The sequence below is a fragment of the Paroedura picta genome, chromosome 3 (assembly GCF_049243985.1).
Source record: "Paroedura picta isolate Pp20150507F chromosome 3, Ppicta_v3.0, whole genome shotgun sequence".
NCBI lineage: Eukaryota > Metazoa > Chordata > Lepidosauria > Squamata > Gekkonidae > Paroedura > Paroedura picta.
The window spans coordinates 146,014,379-146,031,497 of record NC_135371.1 but is presented as its reverse complement, the minus strand read 5'-3'; the positions used below and the strand labels follow the sequence as shown (position 1 = coordinate 146,031,497).

General features: G+C 44.2%; 2 protein-coding genes across 5 annotated transcripts in view; one reads left to right on the top strand and one right to left on the bottom strand.

Moving 5' to 3' along the window:
• Positions 1–3,048: 3,048 nt before the first annotated feature.
• On the bottom strand, positions 3,049–9,829 carry DDX5 (DEAD-box helicase 5). Of its 2 annotated transcripts, none has more exons than XM_077328431.1 (13): positions 9,592–9,829; positions 8,258–8,423; positions 7,963–8,059; positions 7,749–7,882; positions 7,531–7,596; positions 6,861–7,002; positions 6,607–6,767; positions 6,286–6,458; positions 6,003–6,113; positions 5,514–5,575; positions 5,366–5,425; positions 3,981–4,205; positions 3,049–3,720 (listed from the first exon to the last, which is right to left on the bottom strand). In XM_077328431.1, the coding sequence occupies exons 1-13, from the start codon at positions 9,597–9,599 to the stop codon at positions 3,347–3,349; spliced, it is 1,779 nt and encodes a 592-aa protein (XP_077184546.1). In that variant the 5' UTR covers positions 9,600–9,829; the 3' UTR covers positions 3,049–3,346. The 2 variants fall into 2 exon arrangements, with proteins under 2 accessions (XP_077184546.1, XP_077184545.1); XM_077328430.1 differs by having other exon boundaries at positions 9,568–9,740.
• A 5,569-nt stretch (positions 9,830–15,398) lies between these two features.
• The window catches only part of CEP95 (centrosomal protein 95), a 36,989-nt gene continuing 35,268 nt past the window's right edge, over positions 15,399–17,119 (top strand). For 2 of the 3 annotated variants that reach the window (XM_077328429.1, XM_077328428.1), the window contains exon 1: positions 15,399–15,609. In XM_077328429.1, coding sequence (XP_077184544.1) covers positions 15,588–15,609 — 22 coding nt within the window. In that variant the 5' untranslated portion in view covers positions 15,399–15,587. The remainder of the gene's footprint in view (positions 15,610–17,119) is intronic. The other variant, XM_077328427.1, reaches the window with a different exon arrangement.

Genomic DNA, 17,119 nt, shown 5'->3' with positions numbered 1-17,119 from the left:
CTTTAACATTAAGGACTTCCAATAATTAAGTATGCCTCTCTCTGTCTTACTGCCCGAAGTATTACTAATAAGTAAACTAAAATGGTATGTTCTCTGTTTTGCCAGAGTTACCCATTCTGCTCTGGCACAGCCTGACTCATCAGCAATCCAGTGGAACTTTCCATCAGGCAACATTTGCTACAGCATCATTCTAGCCTACTTCCTTTAGGTGGAGCTTACAGGGAAGCCTGCTGAGCACGTTTGGAGAAGAATCGGCCATGTTCTCTTCCAGTGAATCACAGTAATCCTAATTGCCACACTCCAGAATCCACTATGTGACAGACTGGGACGACAAGTGGTAGCAGTTAGGAAGTCATTGGGGCAAAATTATAAGACTATGTAACACTTCTCAGATAAAGAAAACCAATGTAATACCTTTGTTGATAATTCTGCCCCGTATACTTCTGGAATAAAAATATTAGGAGCCATAGATACCCGTAGAAATGATCCATAGGGGGAAGGCACTCAACAGGGCCCCTGGAATTTCAGGGCCTGTTGCACATGCCATATAAATTGCCCCTGCAGCAAACTATACAGTAGGGATCTCTGATGTGGTGCCTGTGCTGCCACGATGTCAGATAGCACTTTGAGTGTCCTAGAGTTTTTAGAAAGGGGCCAGGGCCAAGTGAGGCTTCAGTCCAGCAAGACTTCTGATTGGCCATTGCAGATTTGATTAATCTAAAAGATATTTGGCTGCAGCTGCTGCCACAGCAATGAGGATCTTTACCATGTGACTGAAGATGTGGCAGCCATTTTGTGTCTGGTTTAGCCTCTTGGGGCAGCCATTTTGTGGCTGTGCCCAACACCGTTAGAATTCCAGAGGTGCCCACAGGCTTAAAAGGATAGGAGAGCCCTACTATACACAGTAGTATAGACCACAGTCCCTTTTGAATAATTAAGTTTTATATTTTGTAGAAAGGCTGAAGCATAGGAGACTTTTTGACTGCCTCAGGTACTGCTCCACAAGGAAGAGGCCACAATGGAAAAAGCACATGTACAGAAAGTTGCTGGTTGATACCTACCTGCAGAAGGCCCTGTTCCAATGAGCAGAGGCGTCATAGCAGAGCACAGGAGATGGTCTTGCAGTTATGACGGTCCAAGAGGCTTTGTATGTGATAGCCAACACCTTAAATTGAGATTTGTAACTGATGGGCAGCCAGTAGAGTGACTGAACGGGAACAATATGCATGTCCCATCTAGCTCCTGACAACAGCTAAGCAGCGTCAGCATTCTGCACTAAAGCATTCTAAACTAATAGTTTCTAAACGGTTTTAAGGGAAGACCAATGTACAGTGCATTGCAGAAGTGTAGTCTCCATGTCACTGTGGCATGGATTCAAGGCATCATTTTTTGAATCTAGGATGACTTGGCAGAATGCCTGCATTAACTTGCTTTTCCAGCAATAAAGTTGGGCTCAGTCTAACACAGAGGCTCTTAACTGAGTGGGCTAAGGTGACATTAGCCCAATTAGATATGGAGAGGATATCCAAGACCTCTGGCTTCCCAATGAGTAATTGTCAGCATATCCCAGTTTAAATTATACCTAAAGCATCAAATTGTTTTAAATCCATGCATTAATGAACAAAGTGGCATGATGTTTTAGTAAAAAAATGATCAGACTGGGATTGCTTTGTTTTAGAATATCCTGATTCAATTAAAAAACTAGGTTTTGGTAACTTAGGCTGTAGTGTAGAGTAGCGATCCCCAACCTGTGGGCTGTGGACCACATGTGGTCCTTTGACTAATTGGAGGTGGGCCCCGAATGATGCCTTCTCCCCCCCAGCCCTTTACAACACACTTCATTGTTGTGGCATGTCTGTATCTTATTTTGAAGGGATGTTTAAACATTACCATAGCGATCAGAGCGTGCTAGGGCAGTGGTTGAGAGTGGAGGAGTAAACTACCCCCCCACACCAGGCCTCAGTAAAAGGCGTTGAGTGGTCCCCGGTGATAAGGTTGGGGACCACTGGTGTAGAGGACACTACAAAAATGCTTAGTTTTTACTATAGATTTAAGTATGCTCCGGTTCATATATATAGTATAGTATAGGCTTTCTCAACATGGGTTTTGTGAAACCATGAAGTTTGACAGCCCTGGGTTTCCTGAATCTATGGGAGTTAATTTTTAAAATTTGTCAAACCTCATTATATAATTATTAATTTATATTACCTGCTGCTCTCATAAAACATCTCATGGTGGGTTATAAAATGTATCAGTTGATATGACCATACATGGTCATGTTGACCCCCCTCTTCCCTCCCAAAATGGCCAAGGAGCCCGGAAGGGGCAGGAATCCTGGGTGGGCGTGTATACAACTATGTCTCCCAATCATATTGGGATCATGCCACTTCTGGGGTTTCTTGAAACCTGAAGAATGTTTCAGGGGTTTCTCATTGGTAAAGTTGAGAAAATTTTATCTAGCCCTATTCAACATTACAACAGAAATGTGAAGATGGCAGATTGTTTTATGTAAATTTATATAGCCAGTTTTAAACCGAGGGGTGTGATGAACTATCAAGTACAATATATTTGACCCAATTTAACTGCTTGATCAATACTTATTTGTAAGTTGTAGCTAGAGATGTATGCTTGGCTACATCTGATGTGGAAATATGCCTGAAAAAATTGGGAGCAAGCAATTTAACGTTCTACAAGGCAGTCCCCCCCTCCCTTTTCCCAGGCAAAAGGTGGAAGTAGGAAAATGTCACAGACAAGTGACATCAGAAGAACTGATGCAGTAATTTAGGGTCTACCTGGCTCTTGTGAGCTGCCACTGGCCCTGGGGGGTCTCTGTTGGACTTCTCTGAACTACCATTGGTTATGTTGAACTTGCAAGTCTCCCCATTATCTTGTTTTGATGCTGGTTTGTTAGGCTTACCACATTATCTTGTGGTTCTGCTGAGATCCTTGGTTGCCTTATCAGAGACAATCAAATCTGGACATTCACAAATAGTATACACTAAAGTACTCATGAAAGCATTAGGTTCATACCAGTGAAAACGCAACACATTCCATTTTCAAATATTTTTATTGGAAGGCCATGCATTGCCTCCAGTTGCTGTATTTCAAATCACTGTACATTTACTTTGTGAAAACACTGCCTGCATTTTCTAGTACAAAAAACTAAAAATTGTTTCAGGAATGTAGAGAATATGAAACTTAAATAGTGGAAAAGTGCACCATAATTACTGCTGCACTGCAGACATTGCTGCCTGTTCCACAAGATTTTAAATAACTATCCTGTCTCAGTAACACACAATATAAAGAGCAATTATGAAAAAACAAGACACTTAAATATACTTCTAAGTTATTGGGTATAATTTGCTGGCAGTGGATAGCCTATCATTGGTGTTGCACCAGTTGCAGGGTATGCGTACTGCTGTTGGTTCATTGCACCGTGCATGTTTGCCATGTTATTTCCGTACTGTTGGTCATAGCCATTCTGATAAGCTGGAGTGCCAGCCCTGAAGCCACCCTGCATGCCAGCTGCTCCAAAGTTGTTTCCAAAGGCAGTTCCATTACCAAAAGATTGAGCACCATAGCCACCATTCTGAGCTTTTGCGCCAAAATCTCTCTTGCCCACTGCACCATAGGTTCTTTCAAAGTTTTCCCTCTCTCTAAAACCAAATCCACCTCTTTTGCCCGTAGAATATCTGTCACGTCGGTCACCTCTGGAACGACCTGCAAAGATAAAACAAAAGATTTGGAAGCAGGTTCCCTATAGGCAGGAATACATGCATCATACAGCAGTACAGGGAATTCAACTCTTCCAAAATGTTTGATTTCAGAGAGGTGTTGAATTCCAGCACAAATTTGCGTTACATTGCAGCTTTCAGTTTGTTTGATAAAACAGCAGAAAAGGTAAGCTAGTATTTAATTGATCAAAAGAATTCTGATGTAACAGCTATAGCTAAAGTACAATTAATAAAATTAAAATTTACCTGAACCTCTGTCTTCAACCAACTGGAGCAATTTGGGGTTGATTGCTTGATTAGCTTCACGAAGTACAGAGATGAGGTCGCTTACTTGCTTAATATTATTAGGTGTAAAAAACGTGTATGCTGTGCCTGTTTTGGTACTGCGGGCAGTTCGTCCAATTCGGTGGATATAGTCCTCAGAGGAGTTAGGGTAGTCATAATTGATGACAAATTTCACATCTTCCACATCTGTAAAGTGTTGCAGTGCAGCAAAAGCAATGTACACAATTTTGCACACCACAACAGCCAGATGAAAAAGCAAGTTAGACAATAATAGCTGTAAGATGCTAACTGCTGCAAAGAATGTTAATTATCTATTTCTGCAAAACAAAAAAAAAGTTCCTGTGAACAAGGATGCATATTGCCTCTGACCTTTTGTAATTCACCCTGTGATCTAAAGCCTTACCACAGAACGCCCTACAAGTCAAGTGACATCTGAATGCTTCTTGCAGTAAGACCACTAAGTTCACAGTAGCCTCTTCATGTGCTCCCAAGGACCTCCATATAAAAGTGAGGTCTTGCCACACACCAGAAGCTTTAAAAGATGGCCACACTGCTTGTCTTGCCAAGACCTATCAACCGCAGCTGCAAGAAAAACATACCTGTCCTCAAAAGGTCATAAAGTTGTTTTCATGCACTGTGTCTCGTCTAGGCAAGCGCTTCCAAGAAGCCAGCATTCACTTGAGTGTCTCTCTCTCTCTGGCAGGTCTCGACATGACGGTTACGGTATAGTTGACGGAGGAACTCCAGGTTTGAAAAGCCAGTGCTTTCCCACCCCAACTTGTAAATGAGAGGTGGACTTTCAAATTTCATGTGCCAGTACTCACCAATTTGTACAAGGCTCAGGACATTTTAAAGCTGCTCTCTCCATTTCAAGGGTTGGAAAAAAAGAGACCACTGTAGTTTAAGTATTCTTCGACATTTCAGCAAAACTCACTGAAATCCAAAGACTCATGGACCACAGCAAACAGTATGCACACAAACTAAACAGCAGTGCACCATGTCAGTCATGCAAAATCATGGAACAGTGAAAATAACCAGGCAAAAGTGAACTGTGATTGAAGCTACCATTCCATGAGAGAACAGTTTATGGGGTCGTAGTTTTAGTCTTTGCCTTTTGAAGATTACTGGCACACAATGCTCAACCTTCACCTCTCTATTGGACTGGAAGCGTCCAGACGATCACTTCCACTAGTCCTTCATCCCCCTCGAGTCCTCCGATTGTCATGCCTAGGCCTTGCCACAAAGACTGCACCTTTATGTGAAAAAAACTTAGAAAAATGCAGAGGTTAAAGAAAGCAATACACTTTCTTTAATTAAAATGTAGCGCCCAGCAAGATATTACTAACCTAGACCTCTGGAAGCAACATCAGTGGCAATAAGGATAGGAGCCTTCCCATGTTTGAATTCTGTAAAGACAAGACAAAGTATTTTTTAACACCCAACATCTGGGAGAACAGCCGCCCTTTTGAATACCCACCAGACCAAATCACTCACCATTTAAAACCCAGTCTCGTTCCTGCTGACTTTTGTCACCATGTATACCCATTGCTGGCCACCTGTAATTATATTTAAGTTTTTGTCATTAGTGACATAAATCACTAGGTGTTAATGAGTGATCCCTGACACCCCCCCCATGCCACAGAGGTATGATTAACACATGGTACCTTTGCATCAGAACCCACGTTTAGATAATTCTACTTGACTCTTTTGTATAGAATAGTTGTGTACTAGTAAAGTATAGCAAGACAATACTACAAAAAGTTTCCCCACATTAGTATCAACAGTCTAGTGTAGCAAGAAGACTTTGGGATATCAAAGAACATTGTACAGCTGTACTATACCAAAACTACAATTCAGCAACTAAAATTGAACCAACAGAGCTAGCTGCACAGGCTTACCTAGCTGGTACATATTTCAAATTTAAGGCTGCAATGTACCTGTAAACACAAAAACTGGTTTATGTCACAGGGACCAAATCCTTACCCATCTCGCCTCATTTTTCTAGTAAGGTCATCACATCTTCTTTTGGTTTCCACGAACACAATTGTCTTGTTTTCTTTCTCACTCATAATCTCCTCCATCAACCGAATAAGCCTTTCACAAGAAAAACAGACTGGTCAGAGGACTGAGATTGTGTGCAATTTATGTTGTTCTAACAGAAGACCCAAGAGTCCTGTCAATTTTAACAAGCTTTGTAGTTTTATAACACAATTTCAGTTATGCCTTACGGTTGAAACCGAAAACAAACCTTTCCTGTTTTACTTACTTATCATCTTTCTCTACATCATGACACACATCCACTATCTGCAGAATATTGTGGTTTGCACTCAGCTCCAGTGCACCAATGTTGATATGCACATATTCCTTTAAGAAATCTTCTGCAAGCTGCCTCACTTCCTTAGGCCATGTTGCACTCCACATCAATGTCTGTCTGTCAGGCTGAAAATAAATTGACATTTAATATTAAAGACAGTTTAGCCTCCCTTCCGCACCATATTTGAGTGGATGAAAATTTGAAATGGGCAACAATCAAGATTTCAAATATGATTCCCCAGTTATCAAGTGAAATGTGACCATCTATACTTACTCTAATCTGTTCTACAATTTTTCTAATTTGAGGTTCAAATCCCATATCAAGCATCCGGTCAGCTTCATCAAGTACAAGGTAAGTGCATCTCCTGAGGTTAGTCTTTCCAGCTTCCAAAAAATCTATGAGTCTTCCAGGTGTTGCAATGCAAATTTCCACACCTGAAGCAAAGAAATAGCCATTTATTTAATTTATTTAAGTGGTCCATAGAGCTATTAGACTTGACATCTACCATTTATAGGCTGACTTTATACCTCTTTCCAGGTCACGTATTTGTGGTCCCTTGGGAGCACCTCCATAAATACAAGTAGACTTCAAACGGCAGGCTCTACCATATTCTGCAGCCACTTGCTGCACTTGCTGAGCAAGTTCTCGGGTTGGTGCCAGCACCAGACACTATGAACAGAAGTGCAAATATAGAATCAAACTGCACTCTGGAATGTTCAACGTAATTCATATTTTACAAATTCAGGTGTTGTACATTGAAGCAATGAGCTGTCTCAATCTGTTAAACTTTAGTACTAGCAGTTATCACTGTGACCAATAGCTGGCTCTTATCAGTAATTTTCACAGAAAGAAAGAACATCCATCCAAGCAGCATGGCTTCCCTGCCTCCCCTCATCTTGTTGTGGCCCTTAAAGGCTCTGAAAGTTGCACGGGGTGTGGGGGGGGGGCAGGGAACCACCATAAAATCTGAGGGGGGAGTCAAGCATTTGCAGAGAGATGCTGGAATCAGTGAGGATTCTATTGGATCAAAGCCCATGTCTTTGTTAACTTTCCAAATCTATTAGTAAAAAGATATAGCAGACAAAAAAAATTACCTGGATAGTCCAAAGCATTACTGGTAATTCTACAGCAATAATACTCAAGAACTAACAAATAGAAAGGACATTTAAGTTTCACAATGTCAATGTCAATACTTACAATAGGTCCATCTCCTCGCTCCAGGAATGGCTGATGATTTATATGGACTATGGCAGGCAACAAATACTGTTGAGAAAATAAAAATACAAGTCATGTCTACAGAACACTCAAAACTGGAACTCCAAATGTTATAGAAATCAGGCTGTAAGTAGATTACAGAATATTTTAATATGCATTAATATCTATACTATTTATTATTATATCCAGCCATTACTCACAGAAAGTGTTTTCCCTGATCCAGTTTGTGCTACGCCAACCATATCCAGTCCACTCAAGGCAACAGGCCAACCTTGTGCCTGAATAGCAGTTGGTTCAGTAAAGTTCTGTCTTTGAATTACCTCCATAACATTTGCTATGAGACAAAAATGAATTGGTTAAGCTTCATGCATATTACCAAAGACTTATTTTATTCCCAGTGGTTGTCCTACTTACCAGGAAAGTTAGCTTCATAAAAGTTCATAACTGGCTTTGGACAGCTATGGCCTTTAACTGTAATTTCTTTGCTTGCTCTGTATTGTTCAATCTCTTGCTGTAAAGAAAGTCAAAGCCACCTAGTCAATACAGCTAGCCTAAATTTGTATTGTTACAATAATCCTACTGTAGTTACAAAGATCAATATCAAATACATTTTGGGTTCACATTACATTAGATCAACACATTAGTCTATAGCATTATTATTTTAACAACGCGACCTCAAAGAACATTAAATACAACAAACTATTCATACCATAGCACGTCTTGCCACATCAGGATGTTCCTGGTAGAAGTTCTTCTCAAACTTGGGAAGCTCATCTAGATTCCATTTTTTCTTGGTAAGCTTTTCTCCAGGATTTCCAAACTTCTTTCCGCCTAATGATCCCCCTCTACTTCCCCCAAAACGCGGGCCACCAAACCTGCCAAGACAAATTTTACACATAAGAGGCTCAAATAAACAGCACGTTTAAAGAGCTGCGGTAACATTCTCATTTATGTCTACAAGCCTGAATGCTAATAGGGCAGATCAAGAATACTTTTAGGCAGGCAGGCAGGAAACCGTCTTCAGTATCTAAACACGTATCGGCAAGCCGATCAACACCATCTTGTTACCACAAAACAAATTTTCCTAACTGCTAGGCACTCCCCCCTCGGCTTCGTTTCCAAAGAGGCGGGTCATGATTACGAAACCTACAGGATGCCGGCAAGACGCTGGTTTCTTTGAAGCAACCATCACTTCCCTTTACTGGGGGGGGGGGCAGTTTCTCTAGCGCCTTCACACTTGGCTGAACTATCGGCAGCGGTCCTCGCCTCTCCCCCTTCCCTTAAATCCCCCCTCGGGAAACCGAGGGCTGCCCAGGCGAGGGAGGGAGGGAGACGCCGGCCGCGCCGATTCCCCACACAAAGGAAAGGCAGCCGAGGGGACTGCGGCGTTTCCCTTTTGTTTTTTTTTTCCCGTCTACGCCACATTTTCTCGCAGGCGCATCCATTTTGACTCCTGGGCGGGGAGCGAGCGAAGGGGGAAGCCAGAGGAGGGAGGAACAAAGGCGGGAGCAGCCGCCGCCGGCATTTTGATTTTCCCTTTAGTCACCGCATGGCGGGGCCAGCCATTAGCGTGCGCCCGGATGAGACAAAAGGCAAATGGAAGGCGGCTCGAGAGCGGGAGGGGAGGCGGCGGTTTCGCGCGGACGGTCTCCCCGCCCCCGCACAGAAACCCATTTCCCCGCACGGCACTTGGGGCGCATTTGCTTCCTCCCCGGCGCTAGGCTAGCGGGAGACGGCCTCGGGACGACACCCCCCCCTCCCTCCCGCCGGGACCCCCGCCACAAGGACATCCGCCGGAGAATCCCCCCCCACCCGGCCGCCGCATCCCCCCTCTGCCCCCAACCGCGGTCTTCTGCGCAGGCGGCAAAAATCGAGGGCTCGAAAAAAAAATTCCCCGTTCCGTCTCCGCCGCCATTTTAACTACTCTGCTCTTCGATGCCGGCTGGCGAGGACCGCTCGCCCTGCCCTGCCCCCTCCCCCGCCGTCCGGGAGCCAAGCTCGCTAAGCCCCCCGGCTCACCCGCGATCCCTCTCACTGGAATACCCAGGCATGACGAGAATGATGATCGAGACGGTCTCAACGACGATGGGGAGCGGGCAAGACCGGTCAAAACCTCACGCCGATGACGAGGGCGACTAAACCGGGAGTGTCCGAGCAGGCGGACGCCGGTTATATAGCCGGCACCGCGGCGAATGTTGGGAAGCCGGCTCGTGACGTCATTAAGAGCACCGCCCCCTCTCGTTCTAGACTCGGGCGAGCGGCTGAAGATTCTCTGCGCTTCCCCAGGGGGGCGGGGCTAAGGCTGGGCCTCTCCGTTGGCATAGGAACCCCGCGCTCCGGTCGGCCGAAGCGGCTGCCTGGCGCGCCGGTTTTTCAGCTCTCGGGAATAAGCGGAAGCGCTCGCTCCAGCCCTGGCTGTCATCCGCGCTGCTTCCCACTCTCAGCTGTTGCACACCGCGCAGCCTGGACCATCCCCCGCCCTAGCCCCGGCCTTCGGAGGCTTTCTGTTTCTCGCCCACCCCACCCCAGAACCCGGGTCCTCCACGCCTGCGCACATCGCTTTGTCTCAGGGGACGTTGCAGCTTTGTGCTCGGGTAGACGGGGAGGTATTTTCCGCTTGCCTAGCAACCTTTTGCGGGCAGAGAAACGGCCTTTACGGTTAATAATAAAAAATAGTTAACGACAACACATTATGATAGTTTTTAATAATAAAAACGTTGAGTGTCTCCATATGATTTGTCATAAAGGAAAGAAGCTCAAGACTTGCAATGGTCTATTTCCATCATTTAAAATTCCTCTTCTCTTTTTGTTAGGTAATATTTGCTAGTGGAGAGAATGAAGCTCTTGGTAATCTTCTGAATAATTTTCAAATAATAATTATATCAAAATATGGTGGCATTACATAGTCAGTATATTTGCAGTATAGAAGGGTAGCCATGATTACCTTTAAGCATTCAATAAATGGATGAATGTACAGGATGAGAACCTGCAGTTTGAATAACATGAAAATAAAAAATCGTGGTTAAAGAGGGCAGTAAATAGCTGTACTGTACAAGCGAACAACTAATAACACTTTCTTAAATTCTGAAAGTAATCAGACTTTATATTAAACATAACAGGAGGAGGAAAAGGAGGAACTGTACTAATATTCAGGATTTCCATGGAGAAGTTCTGGTTCTGAGATATAACCTGGCAAGGAAAGGGTATCCTAAAACAACAATGCTATCATTTCCTGCAAGAGGGAGATGCTGCTTGGGGGGAAATAATGATCCAATAAAGGTTACATATATACGGTGGTGGTTGTTGTCAGCCATTCAGTCAAGTCAGATTCTTGGCAATCCCATGGCTATCTGTATTTATAATAACATCAATGTTGGATTTAAAAGAAGCATTTATAGAACCGGAACATGTTGTATGATATACCCTCATGTGACAAAAAAGGCCATTAATGCTTTTAAGAGCACAAGTTTGATGGAGAAATTAGTACATGAGAACACATTTTGATCTACTAACCCATAATAAACCTTACCAGGATCTAGTTTGCCAAGTGGTCTTCCCTGTAGAAATTCTTCTTTTTGAAAGATTCACAAACTACATGAAGGATTTTATCAACCCATATGACACTCTAAAATATTGTACAATTATCAGCTCTGATTGGGTGGTTTATGTGATCAGATCTCCATATGGGAAATCACGTGGGTAAAACAAAAAGGAAGATTAAGGTGCACATTAGGTAACAAACATAATATCGTACTTTTAAAAAAGGTGCATCATTAGTACATTTTTTAGAACACATTCATGACCTGGCTGATTTCATTTTCTGAGTTATATATAGAGCTGATATCCAAAGCAATACTTCTTAAAAGGGAAGCTGGGGGGATTCTTAAGTTGACAATCTTGATACCACATGAGTTAAATGAAAACATACATGTTAGCTTATGGAAGAGGATAGGAGCTCTTTCTAATGTCAGTAAAAGATAGGACTTGCAAAAATGGTTTTAAATTACAGCTAGAAGGGTACCTGCTGGATATTAATTTTTTAAAAAGGTTTTTTACAGTAAGAATAGTTCAGCAGTGAGGTTGGCTGCCTAGGGAGGTGGTAAGCTCCCCCTTACTGGAAGTCTTCAAGCAGAGTATAAATCCTTCCCCCCGCCCGCCGCCCCAAGGAAGCATAATGCAAAATAAATAGAGGTTATTACTATACTGGAGTAAACTCATCTTCCCACTTTACAGACTATTCTGATCCCAATAACTCCATATCTACATAGTAATAATAATACTAAATGTAAACCTTATTTTTATACCCTGCCCTTCCTATGGGGTTCAGGGTGGGTAACAACACAATTTACAGGCTGTAAAAAACTAAAAGCAGTCATCTCAATTTCCTCTGAGAAAATTTACAGTCAAATGGGGGGGGGGGGGAATTCAGACATTTCAGAGCAGGTCTTCCTTAGTTTCCAGTAGCATGGCCAGATCTTCTTGGTCCCTCCAGGACCTGACCATATGCCTGGTGGAACAGCTCTGTCTTACAGGCCCTGCGAAACTGGTTAAGGAGCTGCAGGGCCCTGAACTCTTTCAGTAAAGAGACTCTGATCGAGGCCAATTTCACCTTCTTTGGTTAGGGAATCCTAAGCGGAGTCTGCTCTTAACAGTCCTTGGGGAAGGGAATAGATAGTCTTGTAGATACATCGGTCCCTGACTGTTTAGGGCTTTGAAGGTTACTGTCAACACTCTGAACTTGATCTGGTCTACAATTTGGAGCCAATGCAGGTGGGCAAGAATTGGTGTCACGTGAGCCCTACATTTTGGACCAGAGGGAGTTTCCAAAGCAGTCCCAGGAAAAGCCCTATGTAGAGTGAGTTGCAGAAATCTAATCTAGAAGTGACTGTTACATGGATTACCCTAGCTAGGTCCAAAGTCAAGAGGGGGTCTGCAGTCTTGATTGGTGGAAATGAAAGAATATCAGGTGAGTGACATTTGTGAGCTGGGCCTCCATTGAGTATCAGGCCCAAGCGATTGATAGAAGACACTAGTGTTAACTGGACTCCACCAAGGGCTGGGAGATGTATCACCAGTGTCTATGTGATAACTCGGCCAAAGGACCTTTGTCTTGGCTGAATTCAACTTGGCCATCCATAAGCAGAAATAGTTGGGTCTCATCAGCATACTGGTGACATCCCAGCCCGAAACTCAAGATCAACTGGGCGAGGGAGCGCGGAACTGGATGCAGAGGATGGCAGTGGGGGATGAACTATTGGATTCCTGCGAGCTCCCCTGTGGGGTTCCACAGGGGGCGGTACTCTCCCCCACGTTGTTCAGCATCTACATGTGCCCTCTGGCCCAGTTGGTTCAGGGTTATGGGCTAGGGTGCCACCAATATGCGGATGGCACCCAGCTCTATCTCCTAACGGACGGACGGATGGACTCCCCCCCCAGATACATTCACCAGTTCTTTGGAAGCAGTGGCTGGATGGCTCAGGCAGAGTCGCCTGAAACACAACCCCTCCAAGACGGAAGTCCTGTGGCTGGGAAGAAGAGGACAGGATCAGGAAGCGCGTCTCCCATTCCTGAATGGTGTACAATTAACATCTACACCAGTGGTCAGGAACTTGGGAGTGACTTTTGATGCCTCCCTGTCTATGGAGGCTCAGGTCACGAAAGTAGCCCAGACAGCTTTTTTTCATCTTTGCCAGGCCCGGCTACTAGAGCCCTACCTGTCCTTGGAACACCTAGCCACTGTGATCCATGCAACGGTCGCTTCCAGACTAGAGTACTGTAACTCGCTCTACGCAGGTCTACCCTTGGCTGATCTGCAAGTTACAGCTGGTACAAAATGCAGCAGCTAGAGTCCTCACTAGGACACCTTGGAGGGCCCATATTCAGCCGGTACTCCGTCATCTCCATTGGTTACCAGTCTGTTTCCAGGTCAAGTTTAAGGTGTTGGTATTAACCTTTAAGGCCTTACGCAGCTTGGGTCCTATTTACCTGTGGGATCGTTTGGTTGCTTATGCCCCCCCCCACAGGGCTCTCCGCTCTGCAAGTAAGAATCTACTAACTGTCTCGGGCTCTCAGGATGTTCGCCTGGCCTCGACCAGGGCCAGGGCCTTTTTGGTTCTGGCCCCAACCTGGTGGAATGAGCTCCCGGAGGAGCTAAGGGCCATGTCGGAACTACCATCTTTCCGCAGGGCCTGTAAGACGGAGTTCTTCTGCCAGGCGTATGGTTGAGGCCAGGGCAGAGCCTGGGTTCCATCCAAGATCCCTAATCCATCAGCCAGTTTTTCTCTCTTCTCTCTCTTACAGAATTAACGTCTGACCTCTCTCTGAACAAGCGGGGAAAGTGGGGAGAGTTATAGAATAGGATGCCATCTTTTTATTGCAATAATGGGGTATTTATGGGTTTTATGTGATTTTACTGTGATTTTATATTTTATTGTGAACCGCTGTGAGACCTTTTGGCGAACTGTGGTATATAAATCCAACTATAATATAAATAAATATAAATAACATTGGGGAGAGTATCACCCCTGTGGGACCCCACAGCTGAGGGCCTGTTGCTGGGAAACACTCTCCCCTATTGCTACCCTCTGTCTCTGACCTTGGAAAAACAATTGTGACCACTTTAGGGCCATGCCTCAAATCCCTATGTTGACTAGGCAGTGTCCCAAGATTTCATGATCAACCATGTTAAACACTATTGTCAGATGTAACAAAAACAGCAGCGCTGACACTCCTAGATCCAGTTTTCTCTGAAGATCCACTGTCAGGGCAACCAGAGCCTTCTCCATCCCATGGCCAGGCCAGAAACCAGACTGAAATTTGTCAAGTGCTGACATTTCTTCCAAGAACCCCTGTAGATGTTTTGTGACCCCCTCCCCCTTTCAATCACCTAAAACTAGATGTGAAACTAGGTGGTAATTGGCCAGCTCAGAAGGATCCAGCCCTTGTTTTTTCAATAGCGGCCTAGGTAATTATATGAGTACCACACTTCTATATAAGCATGTGAAACACTTTAAACATGTGAATCAGCTTGGGTAAAACAACAAATTCTTTGAAGCTAAGCAGTGTCAATTCTTGGAGGGGAAACCACCAAAGGCTCTGCAGAGGAAGACAATGGCAAACCATCTGATTCTGTTGCCTTTAAAGGTCCTTGCTGGGTTGCCATAAATTGGCACTTTACACACACACAACAGACACATTCAACTAGGTAGCTATCTTGGCCAGATGCAGGAGAACAAAATTTGCATCCAGTGGCACCTTTAAGTCCAACAAATTTTTATTCAAGATAGAAGATTTGTGTGCAAATACACATTTCTTCAGATGCAATTAAATAGAAATTACTAGTCCGTAATATAAGTAGGGGGTGAGCAGTAAATCAGTATGCAGCACAGTGAAGATGAAGATGCCAGCATCAATCAAATAGGAATAACAAGCTTCGTTTATCTGGGGATCCTTTGTTTGCACTTAATTCCCGGGGTGGGGAAGAACACGGTGAAAGAAAGAAATATGTCAACATTTGAGATTGAGGCGCAGATAGATCCTTAATTGCGGGATGTTGTCCCCAGCTGATAATTTGTTCAACATGCACACCTGACATTCAAACCCAGACTTTGCTGGGACTGGAAACATACGTCTCCGTTTGGAACACGCTGTCTTCCCGCCCAGTACCCTGCTTGACGCGCCGTAATCGACGTTGCCTTGACACCTTTGCGGAGAAATGCCAGAAATCCCGCCAACACCCACAACCCTATTGCCACCGCAACCAGCCCCGACACAAAATAACACCACGCCGTAACTCGACGCAATAACCCGGATGTAGGCTGCTGAGGCGAGGGGAAGAAGGCGGGCTCTCCCACCACGTGAAAGGAAATCCTGCCCTTTCCGCCTCTGGCGAGCCAATTAAAACGCACGGAGCCGTGGATCGGTTAAGGGGTTTAAATCTCCCGGGGCTTCGGCGGAGGGCTTGACTCGCTGTACTGTGGGTGGCTTGGCTGGCAGTGGCAGAGCGGAAGGAAGGAAGCCGTCTGCGCTTCGGCGGCGATATGGGTGACCCAGAAGACAGAGGTGGGTGGGGTGTCCCCTTCCCTTTGGGGCTCCGTGGAGGGAGGGCTTCCATTTCCCAGTTGCACTAGAGTGGGTAGCCGTGTGGGTCTGAAGTAGCGCAACAAAATCCAGTCCCCTGGCACCTTTAAGACCAAGGTGTGGGCTTTAGTGGGCACGCAGACTTCCTCGGACAATTTTCCAGTTGTGTTCTATTTTAACGCTTCTGTGACTCCCAAGTGTTGATGGGTGTGAATCTTTGAGGTAATATGTATGTCACAAAACCCTGTGCTTCTTTAACACTTTTAATGTACTGTTGAATTTTTCCATTCTCTGCCCCCCCAAAAGAACCCCGTATATGCTTCTGTTTAAGTAGCCAGCTATTATATATAAAAGCCCATTTTTGTTCGTTTTTTTCTTGTGTCACATACTAATTGCCTCTGCTTTGCGTCTTAGTGTCGTCTCAAGTCTTTTGTTGATGATGTTGTTGAATTCTTAATCTCTAAGGTAAACAGTACTTTATAGCAAGCAAACAGTTGGGCTGGCCATCTTGAGCTCTTTTGCGGGCTTCTTGTCTGATGTCCCTCTTTAAGTGGAATGTATTAGGCAGAATGTATCTGTTTATGCTACAGTTGATCCCATTCCTCCTGCAGTTTCTGCAGCTCGATAATAGTGGTACAAATGACAATGTCAATCTGATCTGTTTTCATATCCTTGCCTAAATTAACATAGTATGGGCTAATTGAGATCTGGAAATTGAGAAGAAATCTTTTAAAGGAAGGCTTGAATCTTGGATTTTTATATTGGACCAACTGGTAGACTATGATGAGTTTTCTTAGTTTTGCAGTTGAGTTCTAGATATGATTGTCAATGTCTGCTGGTATCTAAATATGGCCCTAAGTGTCTCAGAGTTCCTTTTACTCATGGATACTAGTTGAATTGATGCAGAAAATGAAGCCTTTGACATATGAAATAGGTGGGGCTAAGAAAGTTCTGAGATACTTTGCCTGCTCCAAGGTCACCCAGCTGGATGCATGTGGAGGAGTGGGGAATCAAACCTGATGGGGAATAAAATCTCATTCTCCAGATTAGAGGCCACTGCTCTTAACCACTACACCAGACTGGCACTCCAGTTCACTTTAGCTTGTTTGCAGTATGTAGGCCCACATAATAAACATTACATTGATACAGTCAAACCTGGTTCTCCAGATTAGAGGCTGCTGCTCTTAACCACTACACCACAATGGCTCGCCAGTTCATTTGGCTTGTTTGCAGTATACATAATAAACATTATATTGATGCACAATATCTTCTGACCTAATAAACTGCCAATAATTCACTACTATTTTAGTTATATTCTTCTTTTGCCTATTTTTCAATATCTGAAACTTTTGAGCGTATGATCTCTAACTGCCATTGCCTGATATATAGAAGCAGTTTATCCTAGTAGCACATGCTAAGGGCCCTGCAGGGCTATACAGTTAAGAGGCCTTCACACTGTGATTGTTAGGGATTTCTCAACTTTACATGCCTT

Bases quoted from the DNA above. Each gene is read 5' to 3' on its own strand.
- DDX5 (XM_077328430.1), bottom strand. From the start codon at position 9,599: ATGCCTGGGTATTCCAGTGAGAGGGATCGCGG. The intron at 7,597-7,748 runs GTGAGTAATGGC...TTTTCTCAACAG, and splicing joins GATCAGGGAAAACACTTTCT to TATTTGTTGCCTGCCATAGT. The intron at 7,003-7,530 runs GTAAGTATTGAC...TTCTGTTCATAG, and splicing joins AGCGAGGAGATGGACCTATT to TGTCTGGTGCTGGCACCAAC.